General features: G+C 34.2%; 1 protein-coding gene and 1 long non-coding RNA gene across 2 annotated transcripts in view; one reads left to right on the plus strand and one right to left on the minus strand.

Moving 5' to 3' along the window:
* LOC309610004 overlaps positions 1 to 16,693 on the plus strand; it is a 263,329-nt gene that overhangs the window by 68,599 nt on the left and 178,037 nt on the right. The gene's annotated exons all lie outside the window — the stretch shown is intronic.
* SYT10 (synaptotagmin 10) overlaps positions 1 to 16,693 on the minus strand; it is an 88,119-nt gene that overhangs the window by 32,243 nt on the left and 39,183 nt on the right. Inside the window, exon 3 of the mRNA XM_082352213.1 lies at positions 15,352 to 15,919. Coding sequence (XP_082208339.1) covers positions 15,352 to 15,919 — 568 coding nt within the window. The remainder of the gene's footprint in view (positions 1 to 15,351; positions 15,920 to 16,693) is intronic.

The raw sequence follows: 16,693 nt of genomic DNA on the forward strand, positions 1-16,693 counted from the left end.
GAGCAAACAAATAATGATGAACCACACAATAAATGAAATAAAAAATTCTCTAGAAAGAATCCACAGCAGAATAACTGAGCACAAGAACGGATAAGTGACCTGGAAGATAAAATAGTGGAAATAACTACCGCAGAGCACAATAAAGAAAAAAGAATGAAAAGAATTAAGGACAGTCTCAGAGACCTCTGGGACAACATGGAACACACCAACATCAAATTATAGGGGCCCCAGAAGAAGAAGAGAAAAAGAAAGGGTCAGAGAAAATATTTAAAGAGAGTATAGTTGAAAACTTCTCTAATATGGGAAAGGAAATAGACAATCAACTCCAGGAAAAGCAGAGAGTCCCATACAGGATAAATCCAAAGAAAAACACGCCAAGACACATATTAATGAAACTAACAAAAATTAAATACAAAGAAAAAATATTAAAACCAACAAGGGAAAAGCAACAAATAACATACAAGGGAATCCCCCTGAGGTTAACAGCTGATATTTCAGCAGAAATTTTGCAAGCCAGAAGGGAGCGGCAGGACATGTTTAAAGTGATGAAAGAGAAAAACCTACAACCAAGATTACTCTACCCAGCAAGGATCTCATTCAGATTCGATAGGAAAATTAAAATTTTACAGACAAGAAAAAGTTAAGAAAATTCAGCACCACAAAACCAGCTTTACAAAAAATGGTAAAGGAACTTCTCTAGGCAGGAAACACAAGAGAAGGAAAAGACCTACAATAACAAACCCAAAACAATTAAGAAAATGGTAATAGGAACATACATATCGATAACTACCTTAAATATAAATGGATTAAATGCTCCAACCAAAAGATATACACTGGCTGAGTGGATACAAAAACAAGACCCATATATATGTTGTCTACAAGGAACCCACTTCAGAGCTAGGGACACATACAGACTGAAAATGAGGGGATGAAAAAAGATATACCATGCAAACGGAAATCAAAAGAAAGCTGGAGTAGCAATTCTCATATTGGACAAAATAGACTTTAAAACAAAGACTATTACAAGAGACAAAGAAGGACACTATATAATGATCAAGGGATTGATCCAAGAAGAAGATATAACAATTGTAAATATTTATGCACCCAACATAGGAGCACCTCAATACATAAGGCAAATGCTAACAGCCATAAAAGGGGAAATTGACAGTAACACAATCATAGAAGGGGATTTTAACACCCCACATTCACCAATGGACAGATCATCCAAAATGAAAATAAATAAGGAAACACAAGATTTAAATGATACATTAAACAAGATGGACTTAATTGATATTTATACGACATTCCATCCAAAACCAACAGAATACAATTTCTTCTCAAATGCTCATGGAACATTCTCCAGGATAGATCATATCTTGGGTCACAAATCAAGCCTTGGTAAATTTAAGAAAATTGAAATCATATCAGTATCTTTCCGACCACAATGCTAAGAGACTACATTTAAATTACAGGGAAAAGTCTGTAAAAAATACAAAAACATGGAGGCTAAACAATACACTACTAAATAACCAAGAAATCACTGAAGAAATCAAAGAGGAAATCAAAAAATACCTAGAAACAAATGACAATGAAAACACGACAACCCAAAACCTATGGGATGCAGCAAAAGCTGTTCTAAAAGGGAAGTTTATGGCAATACAATCCTACCTCAAGAAACAAGAAACATCTCAAATAAACAACCTAACCTTACACCTAAAGCAATTAGGGAAAGAACATAAAAAACCCCAAGTTAGCAGAAGGAAAGAAATCATCAAGATCAGGTCAGAAATAAATGAAAAAGAAATGAAGGAAACAATAGGAAAGATCAATAAAACTAAAATCTGGTTCTTTGAGAAGATAAACAAAACTGATAAACCGTTAGCCACACTCATTAAGAAAAAAAGGGTGAAGACGCAAATCAATAAAATTAGAAATGAAAAATAGAAGTAACAGCTGACACTACAGAAATACAAAGGATCATGAGAGATTACTACAAGAAAATATATGCCAACAAAATGCACAACCTGGAAGAAATGGACAAATTCTTAGAAATGCACAACCTGCCGAGACTGAACCAGGAAGAATTAGAAAATACAAACAGACCAAACCCAAGCACTGAAATTGAAACTGTGAGAAAAAATCTTCCAACAAACAAAAGCCCAGGATCAGATGGCTTCATGGGTGAATTCTATCAAACATTTAGAGAAGAGCAATGACCTATTCTTCTCTAATTCTTCCAAAATATAGCAGAGGGAGGAACACTCCCCAACTCATTCTACGATGCCACCATCACCGTGATGCCAAAGCCAGACAAAGATGTCACAAAAAAAGAAAACTATAGACAAATATTACTCATGAACATAGATGCAAAAATCCTCAACAAAATACTAGCAAACAGAATCCAACAGCACATTAACAGGATCATACACCATGATCAATTGGGGTTTTTCCCAGGAATGCAAGGATTCTTCAGTATATGCAAATCAATCAATATGGTACACCATAATAACAAACTGAAGGATACAAACTGTATGATAATCTCAATAGATGCAGATAAAACTTCTGACAAAATTCAACACCCATTTATGATAAAAACCCTGCAGAAAGTAGGCATACAGGAAACTTACCTCAACATAATAAAGGTCATATATGACAAACCCACAGCCAACATCGTTCTCAGTGGTGAAAAACGGCAACCATTTCCTCTAAGATCAGGAACAAGAAAAAGATGCCCACTCTCACCCTTATTATTCAACATAGTTTTGGAAGTTTTAGCCACAGCAGTCAGAGAAGAAAAAGAAATAAAAGGAATCCAAATTGGAAAAGAAGTAAAGCTGTCACTGTTTGCAGGTTACATGATACTATAAATAGAGAATCCTAAAGATGATACCAGAAAACTACTAGAGCTAATCAATGAGTTTGGTAAAGTAGCAGGATACAAAATTAATGCACAGAAATCTCTTGCATTCCTATACACGAATGATGAAAAATCTGAAAGAGAAATTAAGGAAACTCTCCCATTTACCCCTGCAACAAAAAGAATAAAATATCTAGGAATAAACCTATGTAAGGAGACAAAAGACCTGTATGCAGAAAACTATAAGACACTGATGAAAGTAATTAAATATGATAAAAACAGATGGAGAGATATACCATGTTCTTGGATTGGAAGAATCAATATTGTGAAAATGTCTATACTATCCAAAGCAAACTACAGATTCAGTGCAATCCCTGTCAAGCTACCAATGACATTTTTCCCAAAACTAGAACAAAAAATTTTACAATTTGTATGGAAACACAAGAGACCCCAAATAGCCAAAGCAATCTTGAGAAAGAATAATGGAGCTGGAGGAATCAGGCTCCCTGACTTCAGACTCACCTCTAAAGCTACAATAATCAAGACAGTATGGTACCGACACAAAAACAGAAATATAGATCAATGGAACAGAATAGAAAACCCAGAGATAAACCCATGCACATGTGGCCACCTTACCTTTGTTAAAGGAGGCAAGAATATACAATAGAGAAAAGACACCCTCTTCAATAAGTGGTGCTGGGAAAACTGGAGAGCTATATGTAAAAGAATGAAATTAGAACACTCCCTAACACTACACACAAAAATAAACTCAAAATGGTTTAAAGACCTAAATGTAAGGCCAGACACTATCAAACTCTTAGAGGAAAACATAGGCAGAACACTCTATGACATAAATCACAGCAAGATCCTTTTTGACCCACCTCTTAGAGAAATGGAAATAAAAACAAAAATAAACAAATGGGACCTAATGAAACTTAAAAGCTTTTGCACAGCAAAGGAAACCATAAACAAGATGAAAAGACAACCCTCAGAATGAGAGAAAATATTTGTAAATGAAGCAACTGACAAAGGATTAATCTCCAAAATATACAAGCAGCTCAATATCAAAAATACAAAGAACCCAATCCAAAAATGGGCAGAAGCCCTAAAGAGACATTTCTCCAAAGAAGATATACAGATTGCCAACACGGGAAAGGATGCTAAACATCACTAATCATTAGAAATGCAAATCAAAACTGTAATGAGGTATCACCTCACACCCATCAGAATGGCCATCATCCAAAAATCTACAGACAATAAATGCTGACGAGGGTGCAGAGAAAAGGGAACCCTCTTGCATTGTTGGTGGGAATGTAAATTGATACAGCCACTATGGAGAACTGTATGGAGGTCTATTAAAAAACTAAATATAGAACTACCATGCGACCCAGCAACCCCACTACTGGGCATATACCCTGAGAAAACCATAATTCAAAAGGACACATGTACCACAATGTTCATTGCAGCTCTATTTACAATAACCAGGACATGGAAGCAACCTAAGTGTCCATTGACAGATGCATGGTAAAAGAAGATGTGGCACATATATACAATGGAATATTACTCAGCCATAAGAGGAAACACAACCGAGTTATTTGTAGTGAGGTGGATGGACCTAGAGTCTGTCATACAGAGTGAAGTAAGTCAGAAAGAGAAAAACAAATACTGTATTCTAACACATATATATGGAATCTAAAGAAAAAAAAAATGGTTCTGAAGAACCTAGGGGCAGGACAGGAATAAAGACGCAGACCTAGAGAATGGACTTGATGACACAGGGAGGGGGAAATGTAAGCTGGGCCGAAGTGAGAGAGAAGCACTCACATATATACACTACCAAATGTAAAATAGATAGCTAGTGGGAAGCAGCTGCATTGCACGGGTAGATCAGCTTGATACTTTGTGACCACGTAGAGAGGTGAGATAAGGAGGGTGGGAGAGAGACTCAAGAGGGAGGGGATATGGGTATATATGTATACATATAGCCAATTCACTTTGTTATACAGTAGAAACTAATACAACATTGTAAAGCAATTATACTCCAATAATGATGTTAAAAAAAAGAAAAGAAAAAGATTCGAAAATTTTAACAATGTAATGGTTCTTTTTGTGGTTGAAGGCCTTGTCTTATTATCAAGAATATAATGGACTAATTTAGCTTCCCTTAAGGTAATAAACACACAAAACATCTTAGACACATGGCATGGTCTAAGAAGGTTACAGGAAATTAAACTGTTCGTAATCAGGAATCATTTTCTTTCTTTGTGGTATCATTCAGGGATACAAGAAGAAACAAACGACACACACAAATTAGAGTAATTCCAGAGGACTTAATGATGGGCCCATCTACAGTGATGTGAGCAGGAAGTAGGGAAACCACAAGAGATGCTGTGGTGCCCTGGTGCGGGTAAGAGTAGAGGTGGTAATGACCCCTACGTCTGAAAGGGCAAGGGGGTGGGGACATTTACCTGAATTCAGAAAGAAGTGGTAATAAGAATAGCCTACTTTGAGAGGAACGGTACCCTCAGATAAAGGACATTGCCATCCTGAGGCAATCTCTCAGAGAAAGATCTAAAGAGAATACATATCCAAATGTCATTCTCCTTCTGTCCTAACAGTTCTTGCCAGAACTCAGAGAGCAGAGAGTTTGCAGACAAACAGGCCAGCCACTTAAGGCACCAAACAGGGTGAAGAATATTGGAAAGGAACATACAGAAGATAACCAGGATCATTAACTCTTGAGGTTTTATAAGATACACTTTATAAGTGCATGCAGAGGTTGGTGAGGGAAAAAAGAGGAGGAGACGTGCCCAGTGGAAAAGGAACAGTCAAGTCAGGTGGGAGATGAGGGGCATGCTAGGTATCAGTATGAGTATATATATCATAAAAGAAGAAATAGTATCTACTCACTGAATCACAGCATACAGTAACTAAATAGATTTAAATTATCTCTCACACAAAACTTTCCGACCTAAATAGAAAAGCATACCACCTAAAACTACCTTCACTATTATAATAGGACATAGCCATTTTTAGCACCAAGATCTTCTTTCCTGTTTAATATGTCAACTACAACAACCAAAACCATATCCCTGTGATATCATTCTGTTTATACTTCTTGGCCGCTAATGTATACTGAGCATTTGCAAATGTCTGGCTTTATGCTAGGCACCTATTTAGTCTATTCAACAAACTATGGTTCACCTTCTCATAATCCCCATTTTGCAGATAAGATAGTTAAGACTTAGAGAGATCTAGTAACTTTCTCAAAGACATACAGATAAATGACACAGCAAGGATGCAAAGCCATGGTCAGTTTGTTCCAGAGTCCACAACAATGATTATATTAGCCTTTTATTAGCAGTTTAAGTAGTACATTCCTGTAATATTCATTACAGCATTCTGCTGCACAAAACAAAAGTTCAAAGTTAAAGCATATCTAAAAGTTAAATTTTGAATCATAATATTTGAGGTTGTTTAAAAAGCAAGATGATTTTTTTTTTTGCCTGTATTCATAGCATCTACATAATTTCCAATTTAAATTCCTACATTGTTCTAAATGTAAAGAGTGCAATTGCCATGTAGGTTGTCTATCATTCATGGGCCTCTATCTCTCTCTGTCTTTCTCTGTCTCTGGCTGTAGTTAAGAGGAAGTGAAGTCTAGTCACTAAAGAACTTAGGCTTTGGTGATTTATTGAATATGGAATATTTATGAGACAAAGTCCCTTTTAACAGTCTGTTGTTAAAAGTTGAGTAGGTGTTGGGGTGAAGGGCAAAATGGCAGGATAAGAAGACCCTTAGCTCACCTTCTCCCACAGACATACTGAATCTACACTTTACATATACAGTACTTCCTCCAGAAGACCTGAGGACTGATTGAACAGCTACTGAACATAGAAGGACCATATAGAAATGGGTAGAAAAGACAGAGACATGGTATCCATGGGCACCACACTCTCATTGCAGTAACCTGCAGTAGGGAGGGATATTGCTGAGGGGCCCGGGCACAGACTCATCTGCTCTGGGATACCATGAAAAAAATGGCAGTTTAAAGAGCATCTAAACTATATGAGAAGAAAATCCATTTACTAATCCTAGAGATTCTGCCAAATGAGCAGGACACTACTGGACCCCTCTCTGGGGTCAGAGGTACCAGGGACTCACCACTATTTGAGTCCCTCTGGGACTCCTCCCAGCCCATGCCCACTCCAGTACCAGCCCCAGCCATCCTGCCAAGGTGACATCCAGTGTAGCACTCCCAAAGTACTGCCCTCCAGACTGGCCCAAACCAGCTTCAGTGCCCCACCAAGGTGGCCTCAGGCACAGCACTACCCAGAAACCACACTTGGCCTGGACTGCTCCCACTCCAGCCAGCCTGCCAAAGCCACTAGGCACAAGCAATCTACACAGGAGATTCAGCCACACAGGCAACTCCATCAAGACTGTAGAGAATTAGCTGTTTTGCCTAATTCATAGAAACAAAAACTAAAGTCAAACAAAATGAGGAGACAGAAGAATATGTTCTAAACAAAAGAACAAAATAAAACCCCAGAAAAAAACCCTAATGAAATGGGAACAAGTAATTTAACTGAAAGAGTTCATAGAAACAGTCACAAGAATGCCCACTCAACTCAGGAAAAGAATGGAAAAATTCAGCGAGAACTTCACAAAGACTTAGAAAATATAATAATGAATCAATCAGAAATGAAGAGTACAATAACTGAAATAAAAATACACTAGAGGAAATCAACAGCAGATTATATGACAAAGAAAAACAAGCAATCTAAAAGAATAGTAAAATCACCCAATCAAAACAGCAAATAGAAGAAAGGATTTTCTTTTTTAAATGAGGAGAGTTTAGGGGACCTTACCTCTAGGATAAAAATCAAGCATTATAATATTTACAGAGTTCCCAGAAAAGGGAGAGAAAGACAAAGAGACGGAAAATGTATTTGAAGAAATAATGGTTGAAAACTTCCCTAACCTGTGCACATCCAGGTATAGGAAACACTGACAGTCCCAAACAAGATGAACCTAAAGATATCCACACCAAGGCATATTATAATTAAAATGGCAAAAATTAAAGATAAAGAGAGAATGATCAAGTTGGATTCATTCCGGGGATGCAAGGATGGTACAATATACACAAATCAATCAATGTGATACAACATATTAACAAAACAAAGGATAAAAATCATATGATCATCTCAATAGATGCTGAAAAACCATTTGATAAAATTCAACATTAATTTATGATAAAAACTCTCATCAAAGTGGGCCTAGAAGGAGTATACATCAACATACTAAAGCACATATATGATAAACCCATAGATAATATCATACTCAATGGTGAAAAGTTGAAAGCATTTCCTTTAAGATCAGGAACAAGACAAAGATGCCCATTCTTGCCACTTTTATGCAACATAGTACTGGAACTTCTAGCCACAATAATTAGTCAAGAAAAAGAAATAAAAGTCATCCAAATTGGAAAGGAAGGAGTAAAACTGTCACTGTTTTCAGATGACCTGACACTATATATAGTGTCAAAGACTCCACCAACAAGGTAGTAGGACTGATAAAAGAATTCAGTAACATTGAAGGATAAAAAACTAATATACAGAAATCTGTTGCATTTTATACACTAATAACAAACTGTCAGAAAGAGAAATAAAGAAAAACATCCCATTTAAAACTGCATCAAAAAGGATAAAATATCTAGGAATAAATTTAACCAAGAAGGTGAAAGACCTTTACTCTGAAAATTCCAAGACTTTGAGGAAAGAAATTGAAGACAATACAAATAAATGGAAAAATATACTGTGCTCATGAATTGGATGAATCAATACAATTAATATGTCCATACTACCCAAAGCAATCTACACACTCAGTGCAATACCTATGAAAATACCAATGGCATTTTTCACAGAGCTAGGACTAATAACACTAAAATTTGTATGGAACCACAAAAAACCTTGAATAGCCAAAGCAATTTTGGGAAAGAAGAACAAAGCTGGAGGTATCATGCTCCCTGACTTCAAACTATTCTACAAAGCTACAGTAATCAAAACAGTATGGTACTGGCACAAAAACAATCAATGGAACAGAATAGAGAGTTCAGAAATGAATTTACACTTAGCTAGGCAATTAATCTACATCAAAGGAGGCAAGAAAATACAATGGGAAAAAGCTTCTTCAATAAATGGTGTTGGAAACCTGGACAGCTACATTCAAAAGAATCAAACTGACTACTCTCTCACACAATATAAAGAAATAAACTCCAAATGGATTAAAGACCTAAATGTAAAAAACAACACTATACAATTCCTAGAAGAAAACAGGCAGTAACTTCTTTGATATTGGTTTAGCAATATTTTTTTGGATGTGTCTCCTCAGGCAAGGAAACCAAAAGCATAAATAAACCAATGGGACTAGATCAAACTAAAAAAGCTTTTGCAGAGGGAAGGAAACTATCAACAAAACAAAAAGGCTGCCTACTGAGTGGGAGAAGATATTTGCAAATCATATATGTGATAAGGCGTTAATAGCCAAAATATACAAAGAACTCATACAACCCAATATTGAAAAAGCAAACAACCTGATTAAAAAATGGGAAGAGGACATGAATAGACATTTTTCAAAAGAAAATATACTGATGGCCAATAAACACATGTAAAGGTGTTCAACATCACTAATCATTAGGGAAATGCAAGTCAAAAACCACAATGAGATACCACCTCACACTTGTCAGAATGGCAATTATCAAAAGACAAGAAAAAATTTTTGGTGAGGATGTGGAGAAAAGAGAATACAATGCTGGTGGAAATTGTAACTTGGGGCAACCACTATAGAAAACAGTGTTGAGGTTCCTTTAAAAAATGAAAAAAATAGAACTACCATATGGGCCAGCAATTACACTTCTGGGTATTTGTCTGAAGAAAAAAAAAAAAAACACTCTTTTGAAAATATATATGCACCTCTATGTTTATTGCAGCATTATTTACAGTAGCCAAGATATAGAAGCCACCTGTTTCCATTGATAGATAAATGGATAAAGAAGATGTGGTATATATGTATACAATGGAATACTACTCAGTCATAGAAAAAGAATAAAATCTTGTCATTTGCAATAATATGGATAGAACTTGGGGGTATTATGCTAAGTGAAATAAATCAGAAAGAGAAAGACAAATACCATGTAATTTCACTCATATGTGGAATCTAAAAAACAAAACAAACACAATAAAACAGAAATAGACTCACAGATACAAAGAACAAACTGGTGCTTACCAGAGGGGAGGGACAAACAACCTTAAAATTTATATGGAACCACAAAAGACCCAGAATTGCCAAAGCAATGTTGAGGAAAAAGAACAAAGCTGGAGGCATAACCCTTCCAGACTTCAGACAATACTACAAAGCTACAGTAATCAGAACAGCATGGTATTGGCACAAAAATAGACAAAGATCAATGGAGCAGAATAGAGAGCCCAGAAATAAACCCACATGCCTACGGTCAATCTTCAACAAAGGAGGCAAGAATATACAGTGGAGAAAAGACAGTCTCTTCAGCAAATGGTATTGGGAAAGCTGGACAGCCCCACGTAAATCAGTGAAGTTAGAACACTCCCCCACATCATACACAAAAATGAACTCAAAATGGCTCAAAGACTTAAATGTAAGACATGACACCATAAAACTCCTAGAAGAGAACATAGGCAAAACATTCTCTGACATAAGTTGTAGCAATGTTTTCTTAGGTCAGTCTCCCAATGCAATAGAAATAAAAGCAAAAATAAACAAATGGGACCTAATAAAACTTATAAGCTTTTGCACAGCAAAGGAAACCATAAACAAAATGAAAAGACAACCTACGTACTGGGAGAAAATATTTGCAAAGATGCAACTGACAAGGGCTTAATTTCCAAAATATACAAACAGCTCATACAACTCAAAAACAAAAACAAAAAAAACAACCCACTCAAAAAATGTGCAGGAGACCTAAATAGACATTTCTCCAAAGAAGACATACAAAGAAGACAACAGGCATGTGAAAAGATGCTCAATATCACTAATTATCAGAGAAATGCAAATCAAAACTACAACGAGGTATCGTGTCACATCTGTCAGAATGGCCATTATTAAAATGTCTACAAACAAATGCTGGTGAGGGTGTGGAGAAAAGGGAATCTTCCTACACTGTTGATGGGAATGTAAATTCGTGCAGCCACTATGGAAAACGGTATGGAGTTTCCTTAAAAAACTAAAAATAGAGTCACCATATGATCCAGCAATCTCACTCCTGGGCATAAATCCAGAAAAGAGGAAAGCTCTAATTTGAAGAGATACATGCACCTCAATGTTTGTAGTGGCACTATTTACAATAGCCAAGACATGGAAGCAACCTAAATATCCATCAACAGATGAATAGATAAAGAAGATGTGATATATATAGATAGATAGATATACACACACACATATATACACATACAGTGAAATAGGAATAATACTTAGCCATAATAAAGAATGAAATAACACACAGAGAAAGACAAATATTATATGCTATCACTGACAAGTGGGATCTAAAAAATAGTATAAATGAACTTATTTACAAAACAGAAATATTCAAAAAAATAATATTTGATAGACCCTTAGTTAGAAGATAATAGATTCAAACATTTTATAGCTATAAACCAGGTCAATGTGGTTACACACACACACACACACACACACACACACACACACACACACACACACACACTTCCATGAGAATTCCTAAATGTCTAGAACATAGTTGGTGCTGAAAAAAATGTTATTTGAATAGATGAGTAAATAAATAAATATGCAAAATGAAGTGGTTCTGTTCATAAGAAGGAAAGTTTTTCCTTACCTATGTAAACTTTCAATGGATTCTTGAGTGTGTATAAGAAAACTACATTTATATATTCAAAATACATTTGTCCTTATTATACAGGACTTTTTGAAAGAAAGTTAATTAAAATCTGAATAATATTATTCTCACATAGTTTAAGCATAAAATGTATATAAAGCAATATGTTGCAAATCATTCCTTCTCCATATTCATCCAGCTTCTACTATTTTTGCCAATAGGTAACAACTATTATTAAATTCTTATATCTTCTTATATAGAACTTTTTTAAATATATAACTGAATATGAATATATATTTCTCTTTCCCATTACAGAAGTAGAGGCATAGGGTACACACTGTCCTCCAATGTGATTTTTCCCTATGTTGGAGATACTTCTGTTAGTTGAAGAGCTGACTGGCTTGCCATATTTGTAATATACAGTTCTAAAGTGAAAACTAATTTTTTGCACAGAATAAAGACACACCTTTATTGTTTTCTTTTCATTCAACCTGAAATTAACAAAAAAACCCTGATAATTCCTGTTAAAAATATTAATCCCTCTTGCATAGAAATAATTTATTGGTAATAAAATTATAAATACATGATACTTGCCTCTTGTTTCAACCATTTAGGATTTTTAACAATAAATTTAAATTATTTCTGGTTTATTTTACATATGAAATTGTGTTACACACTGAATAATTTTTAATTTGTGCTACACACTGAATAATTTTTGCCTACAGAAAGTAGTTAATGTCAACAAATATAACCAAGCATATCAAAAGGTACATCATTGCACTGTTCTTTTTTTCTTCTGGGAGATTTGTACTAGCATACATTCTTTCACTTGACCTTATATGCAAATATGCTAAGTTATTTATTCAACAAGTATTTAGTGAGGGCATACGACTACATTACTTTCTTTCCTTTCTCCTTCTTTCTAGAACACTCTATAATTTCTGTGTGAAATTACTTAAAATTAAAGATGTGTGAGTAGGAAAAGACAGTTTCTTAAGCAAATTTCAACTCATTATTTTTTTCATTTTTGTTAATCTGAGAATATAAAATTGTTTAATAATTTTTCAAAAGCTTAAGAGAAGTTTTAATTAAATACTACATTAACCATAAAGATGATACTGGTGTATACTGTGAACTTTGGTCCCGTAGTCAAGAAATTTAGGTTTCATCAGTATCTTCGCAACAAAAAAGGCATAAACGGTATCTAGAACAGTGTGTGGCTCAGTGTTCCAGTTAAAGAGAAATGTCATTTGACTAGAATAATTTAATAATACACTTTATTATCTGCATACTTCCTTTCATATCCAGAATACTGAAATGGAAATGTCTATGCTGTGGAAGGCAGAATAAAGGCATCCCTAAAGATGGCTGCTTCCTAATATCCTGACCTAACTATGCTACCTACATGGCAAAAAGGACTTTGCAGATGTAATTAAGATTATAAACCTTGAGATGGGAAGCTTTTCCTAGATTGCTCACGTGGGCTAAATCTAAACCAAGGAATGCCCGTGACTGCTAGAATCTGGAAAAGGCAAGGAAATGGACCACCCCTAGAGGCTCCAGAAAGGAACAGAGCCCTGCCAATACCTTGATTTTAGTCCAATAAGACCTATGTTGGACTTCTAACCTACAGAAGTATGAGGTGATAAACTTGTGTTATTTTAAGACACTACATTTGTGGTAATTTTTACAGCAGAAATAAAAAAATTAATACTTCAAGCACATGGGAAAGTTGAAAATAAAATTGAAGAATTCATTAATATTTACCAAAAAAACAGTTTATGTTCTATTAGCAGTCAAAAATTGAAGATTCCACAAGGAATTCTTACTGTTTTTTAAGGACCAGTATGACATACAAAAACTTATGAATGTAAAAAAATAATCCACTGTCAATCACCTATAAAATTATGTTAAATTTTTAGACTTCATTTAGGGGTTACTTACCTGAACCCAAATATATTAACAGAACAGTTTTTATGGTAACGTTTGTTGCATCCCTAGTACTTACAGTGCATCAAACACAGAGTAGGCAATGAGCAAATATTTGTTGAATGAATGAAGGACTAATATAAGATTGGTGAATCAAGAGAAATAACGTAACAATTAATTATTATCTGCATTTGTAGAATTCTACAGAAGATGTCATATATTTAAAACAGTAAAATTCACTCTTCACCACTTTTATCCCTGTAGGAATATAAGTAATAAAGTGAAAAACAATATGAAATCAAAAGAGCCCCAATGTGCCTTTAAAATATAATCCAGGTTGTTCCCTAATAGATTATCACAGTGGAGGCCATGAAATAAAAACCTAACAACTAAAAATGTTTTGATGATGTAATGTAATAAACTGACAGTATAAATTTTTATTTAATTTATCCATATAATTTATAATGAAAATTTAATAACCCTAAATACTGGTTGTACTTAGTAAAACATTAATAAGGGGAAAATACAAAAGGAGCTATTTTGAATTAAAAAACAGTTTTCTTATTTTTTAAATAATCCCTGTCACTGTCCAAAACTTCAACATTTCTAGTTTATAATTTGTGGTAAAACTTAGACAAAAGATGTTAAGACAACCTGGTAGTAAAAAAATTAAATGCCTTCATTTAAAAACTAATAAATGAAAAAAATTTAGCAATCTAACATCCAAAGAGACCAGTTCCCTAATTCTGTTTCTCCAATTCTATTCTGGACAAATAATCTTGAATAAAAAAGAGATTTATGTATAGAGAATGCAACAAATTTTTAGTCTAACAAAATTTATGCCTAATTCAAATGTCCCACAATAAAAGAATGGTTAGGAAAATGGATCATATATTTCAACATCATGTATTAAAACATATATAGCACGAAAAAAATGAGTGTGAAAAAATGTAAACTTAGTTTGATCTTAATTATTTTAAAACATTCATAGAAAAAAAAGTAGAAAGCAATATGCCAAGTTTTTACATATAATTCATGGCATTATGGATTAATTTTATGTTTTTTACCCTGTTTCTAAAATTTTCAATATTAAATTATTTTATAATCAAAAAAAGCATTTTGTAATGAAAAGTTCTAATGTAAACAATTACTTCTTGATCATTCGGCATTTCAAATGCTATAATCATATCAATTCAACAAAATCTCCTGAAGGAATGGGCTGTTTTAGACCAAATCAGGGAGTTTCCAGTGGCATCAAAGTACATTTTAGGTTTAATCTGAGGAACGAAATCATCTTAAATAATGAAAGTCAATAATAACTATGAGGAAATTGGGTGCTGATAATAGGTTACAGATAAATATTTTACAAGAGAAAAGGCCTACTATTTTTGGCAAATTCCAAGAAATGTCCAATACAGTGAAGTAATGAATTTCCCCAAACAGGAAGTGTAGAAACAAAGGTTAGATGTTGAAGGAAAAGATTTTTTATTTATACAATCACTAATGTTACCTACATAGTGTTAAGTGTTTGAATTATTATGTATGTATGTAATCACATACTCTGCAGGTCTTTAGGATATAAATTCCATAATTTGTAGAACTAATGTGGGTAAAAATTAGTTTTATATATCACTGCAGGTCAAATAAAAAGGAATACATTGGTGGAATTATAACTTACTGTGGTAGCACAATGAATATCTTTCCATACTGTGGCTTCCCTGGAGAGATCAGAGGCTTCAAACAAATTATCAAAAATCACTTCCCCAATCATGTCATGTCTAGAAAATCTGTCAAAATCATACACACCGAAATGTAGTTTTCGGTTGCTTAGTTGATCATATGCTACAGGAAACTGAAAAGTTTCATCAAACACAGGATTTAAAGTTTTTCTGTGCACACGGGTCTGAAATTTCTTTTTCCTATCTGGAAGAAGATACATCTTCACATAAGGGTCAGAAGTTCCTGTGAAGTCTTTAGCAGGGAGATCTAAGGCTTTGATAATTTTAACAACTAGAAGTTCATTTTCATAATCATACTGGAGGGTGAAGTTAAGCTTCCCACAGGTTTTGACATCTTCTTTCTTGTTGCCCTCAGAGTCAACTGATTTCTGTTTGTAGAGCTCTGGTTTTATTCTCCCAATGCTGGTTGTTGTTTCTCCTCTTTGTAAAATGGGTTCTGTGCCCATGCCAAAATCAACACTGGAAACCTGCATTTGCCTTGGTAGGTGTCTTCTGAAGGAATTGTGTCTGTACACACACACATACACACAAAATCATTTAAGTAGATCATTTTGATGATAATGTTATATACAGTGGCATATAAACTCTCCCCCACACCCAGGATAATGGGAACATTATATCTACAGTAATAAACAGATGGATACACACACACACACACACACACACAGAGTTATTTTTGAAAAACCAGGAATGCAATATTCAAAGAAAAGTTCTCCTAAAATTATAGAAACACCTAAAACACACATACGTACATTTTTATGAGCTTTTGGTATTTTTATGTACCATAATAAGCACAAAACATTTAAACACAATTGTAAAGAAAGATGATTACCAAAAAAGTTCAATATTCTACAAAATGTTACCTGGGTGTATCTAGATGTAAACATTATGTAAACAAATCATTCAGATGGCTGGTTTCTTTTCATCTGGATATTTTGGTCTTATGAATTTCCCATTTTAGTGATGACAATATTAAAAAACATAAGTCCACATATTCTTACACTGTGTTATTTCTAATACTTAATATAACTAAATGAATGTGTACTTTTCAAAAGAATATATAGTTATGACAGAAAAAATGAGTACATTTTCCTTTTTTCAACATGGAGTGGGCTTCAGAAACTCTTAAGGATTAAAAGACTGTAGAATTTTAGAGTTTGGGGCTAAATAATAGTTCTTAAAATTCAAACTGAATTTCCTATACTCACTGTTACTATTTATCTCTCCAACGTTTCCAGAACATTAGGTATATCAGCTTACTAATGGATCATAAATGTGACT

The sequence above is a fragment of the Balaenoptera borealis genome (assembly GCF_965194805.1).
Source record: "Balaenoptera borealis genome assembly, chromosome: 13".
In the NCBI taxonomy this organism is placed as follows: domain Eukaryota; kingdom Metazoa; phylum Chordata; class Mammalia; order Artiodactyla; family Balaenopteridae; genus Balaenoptera; species Balaenoptera borealis.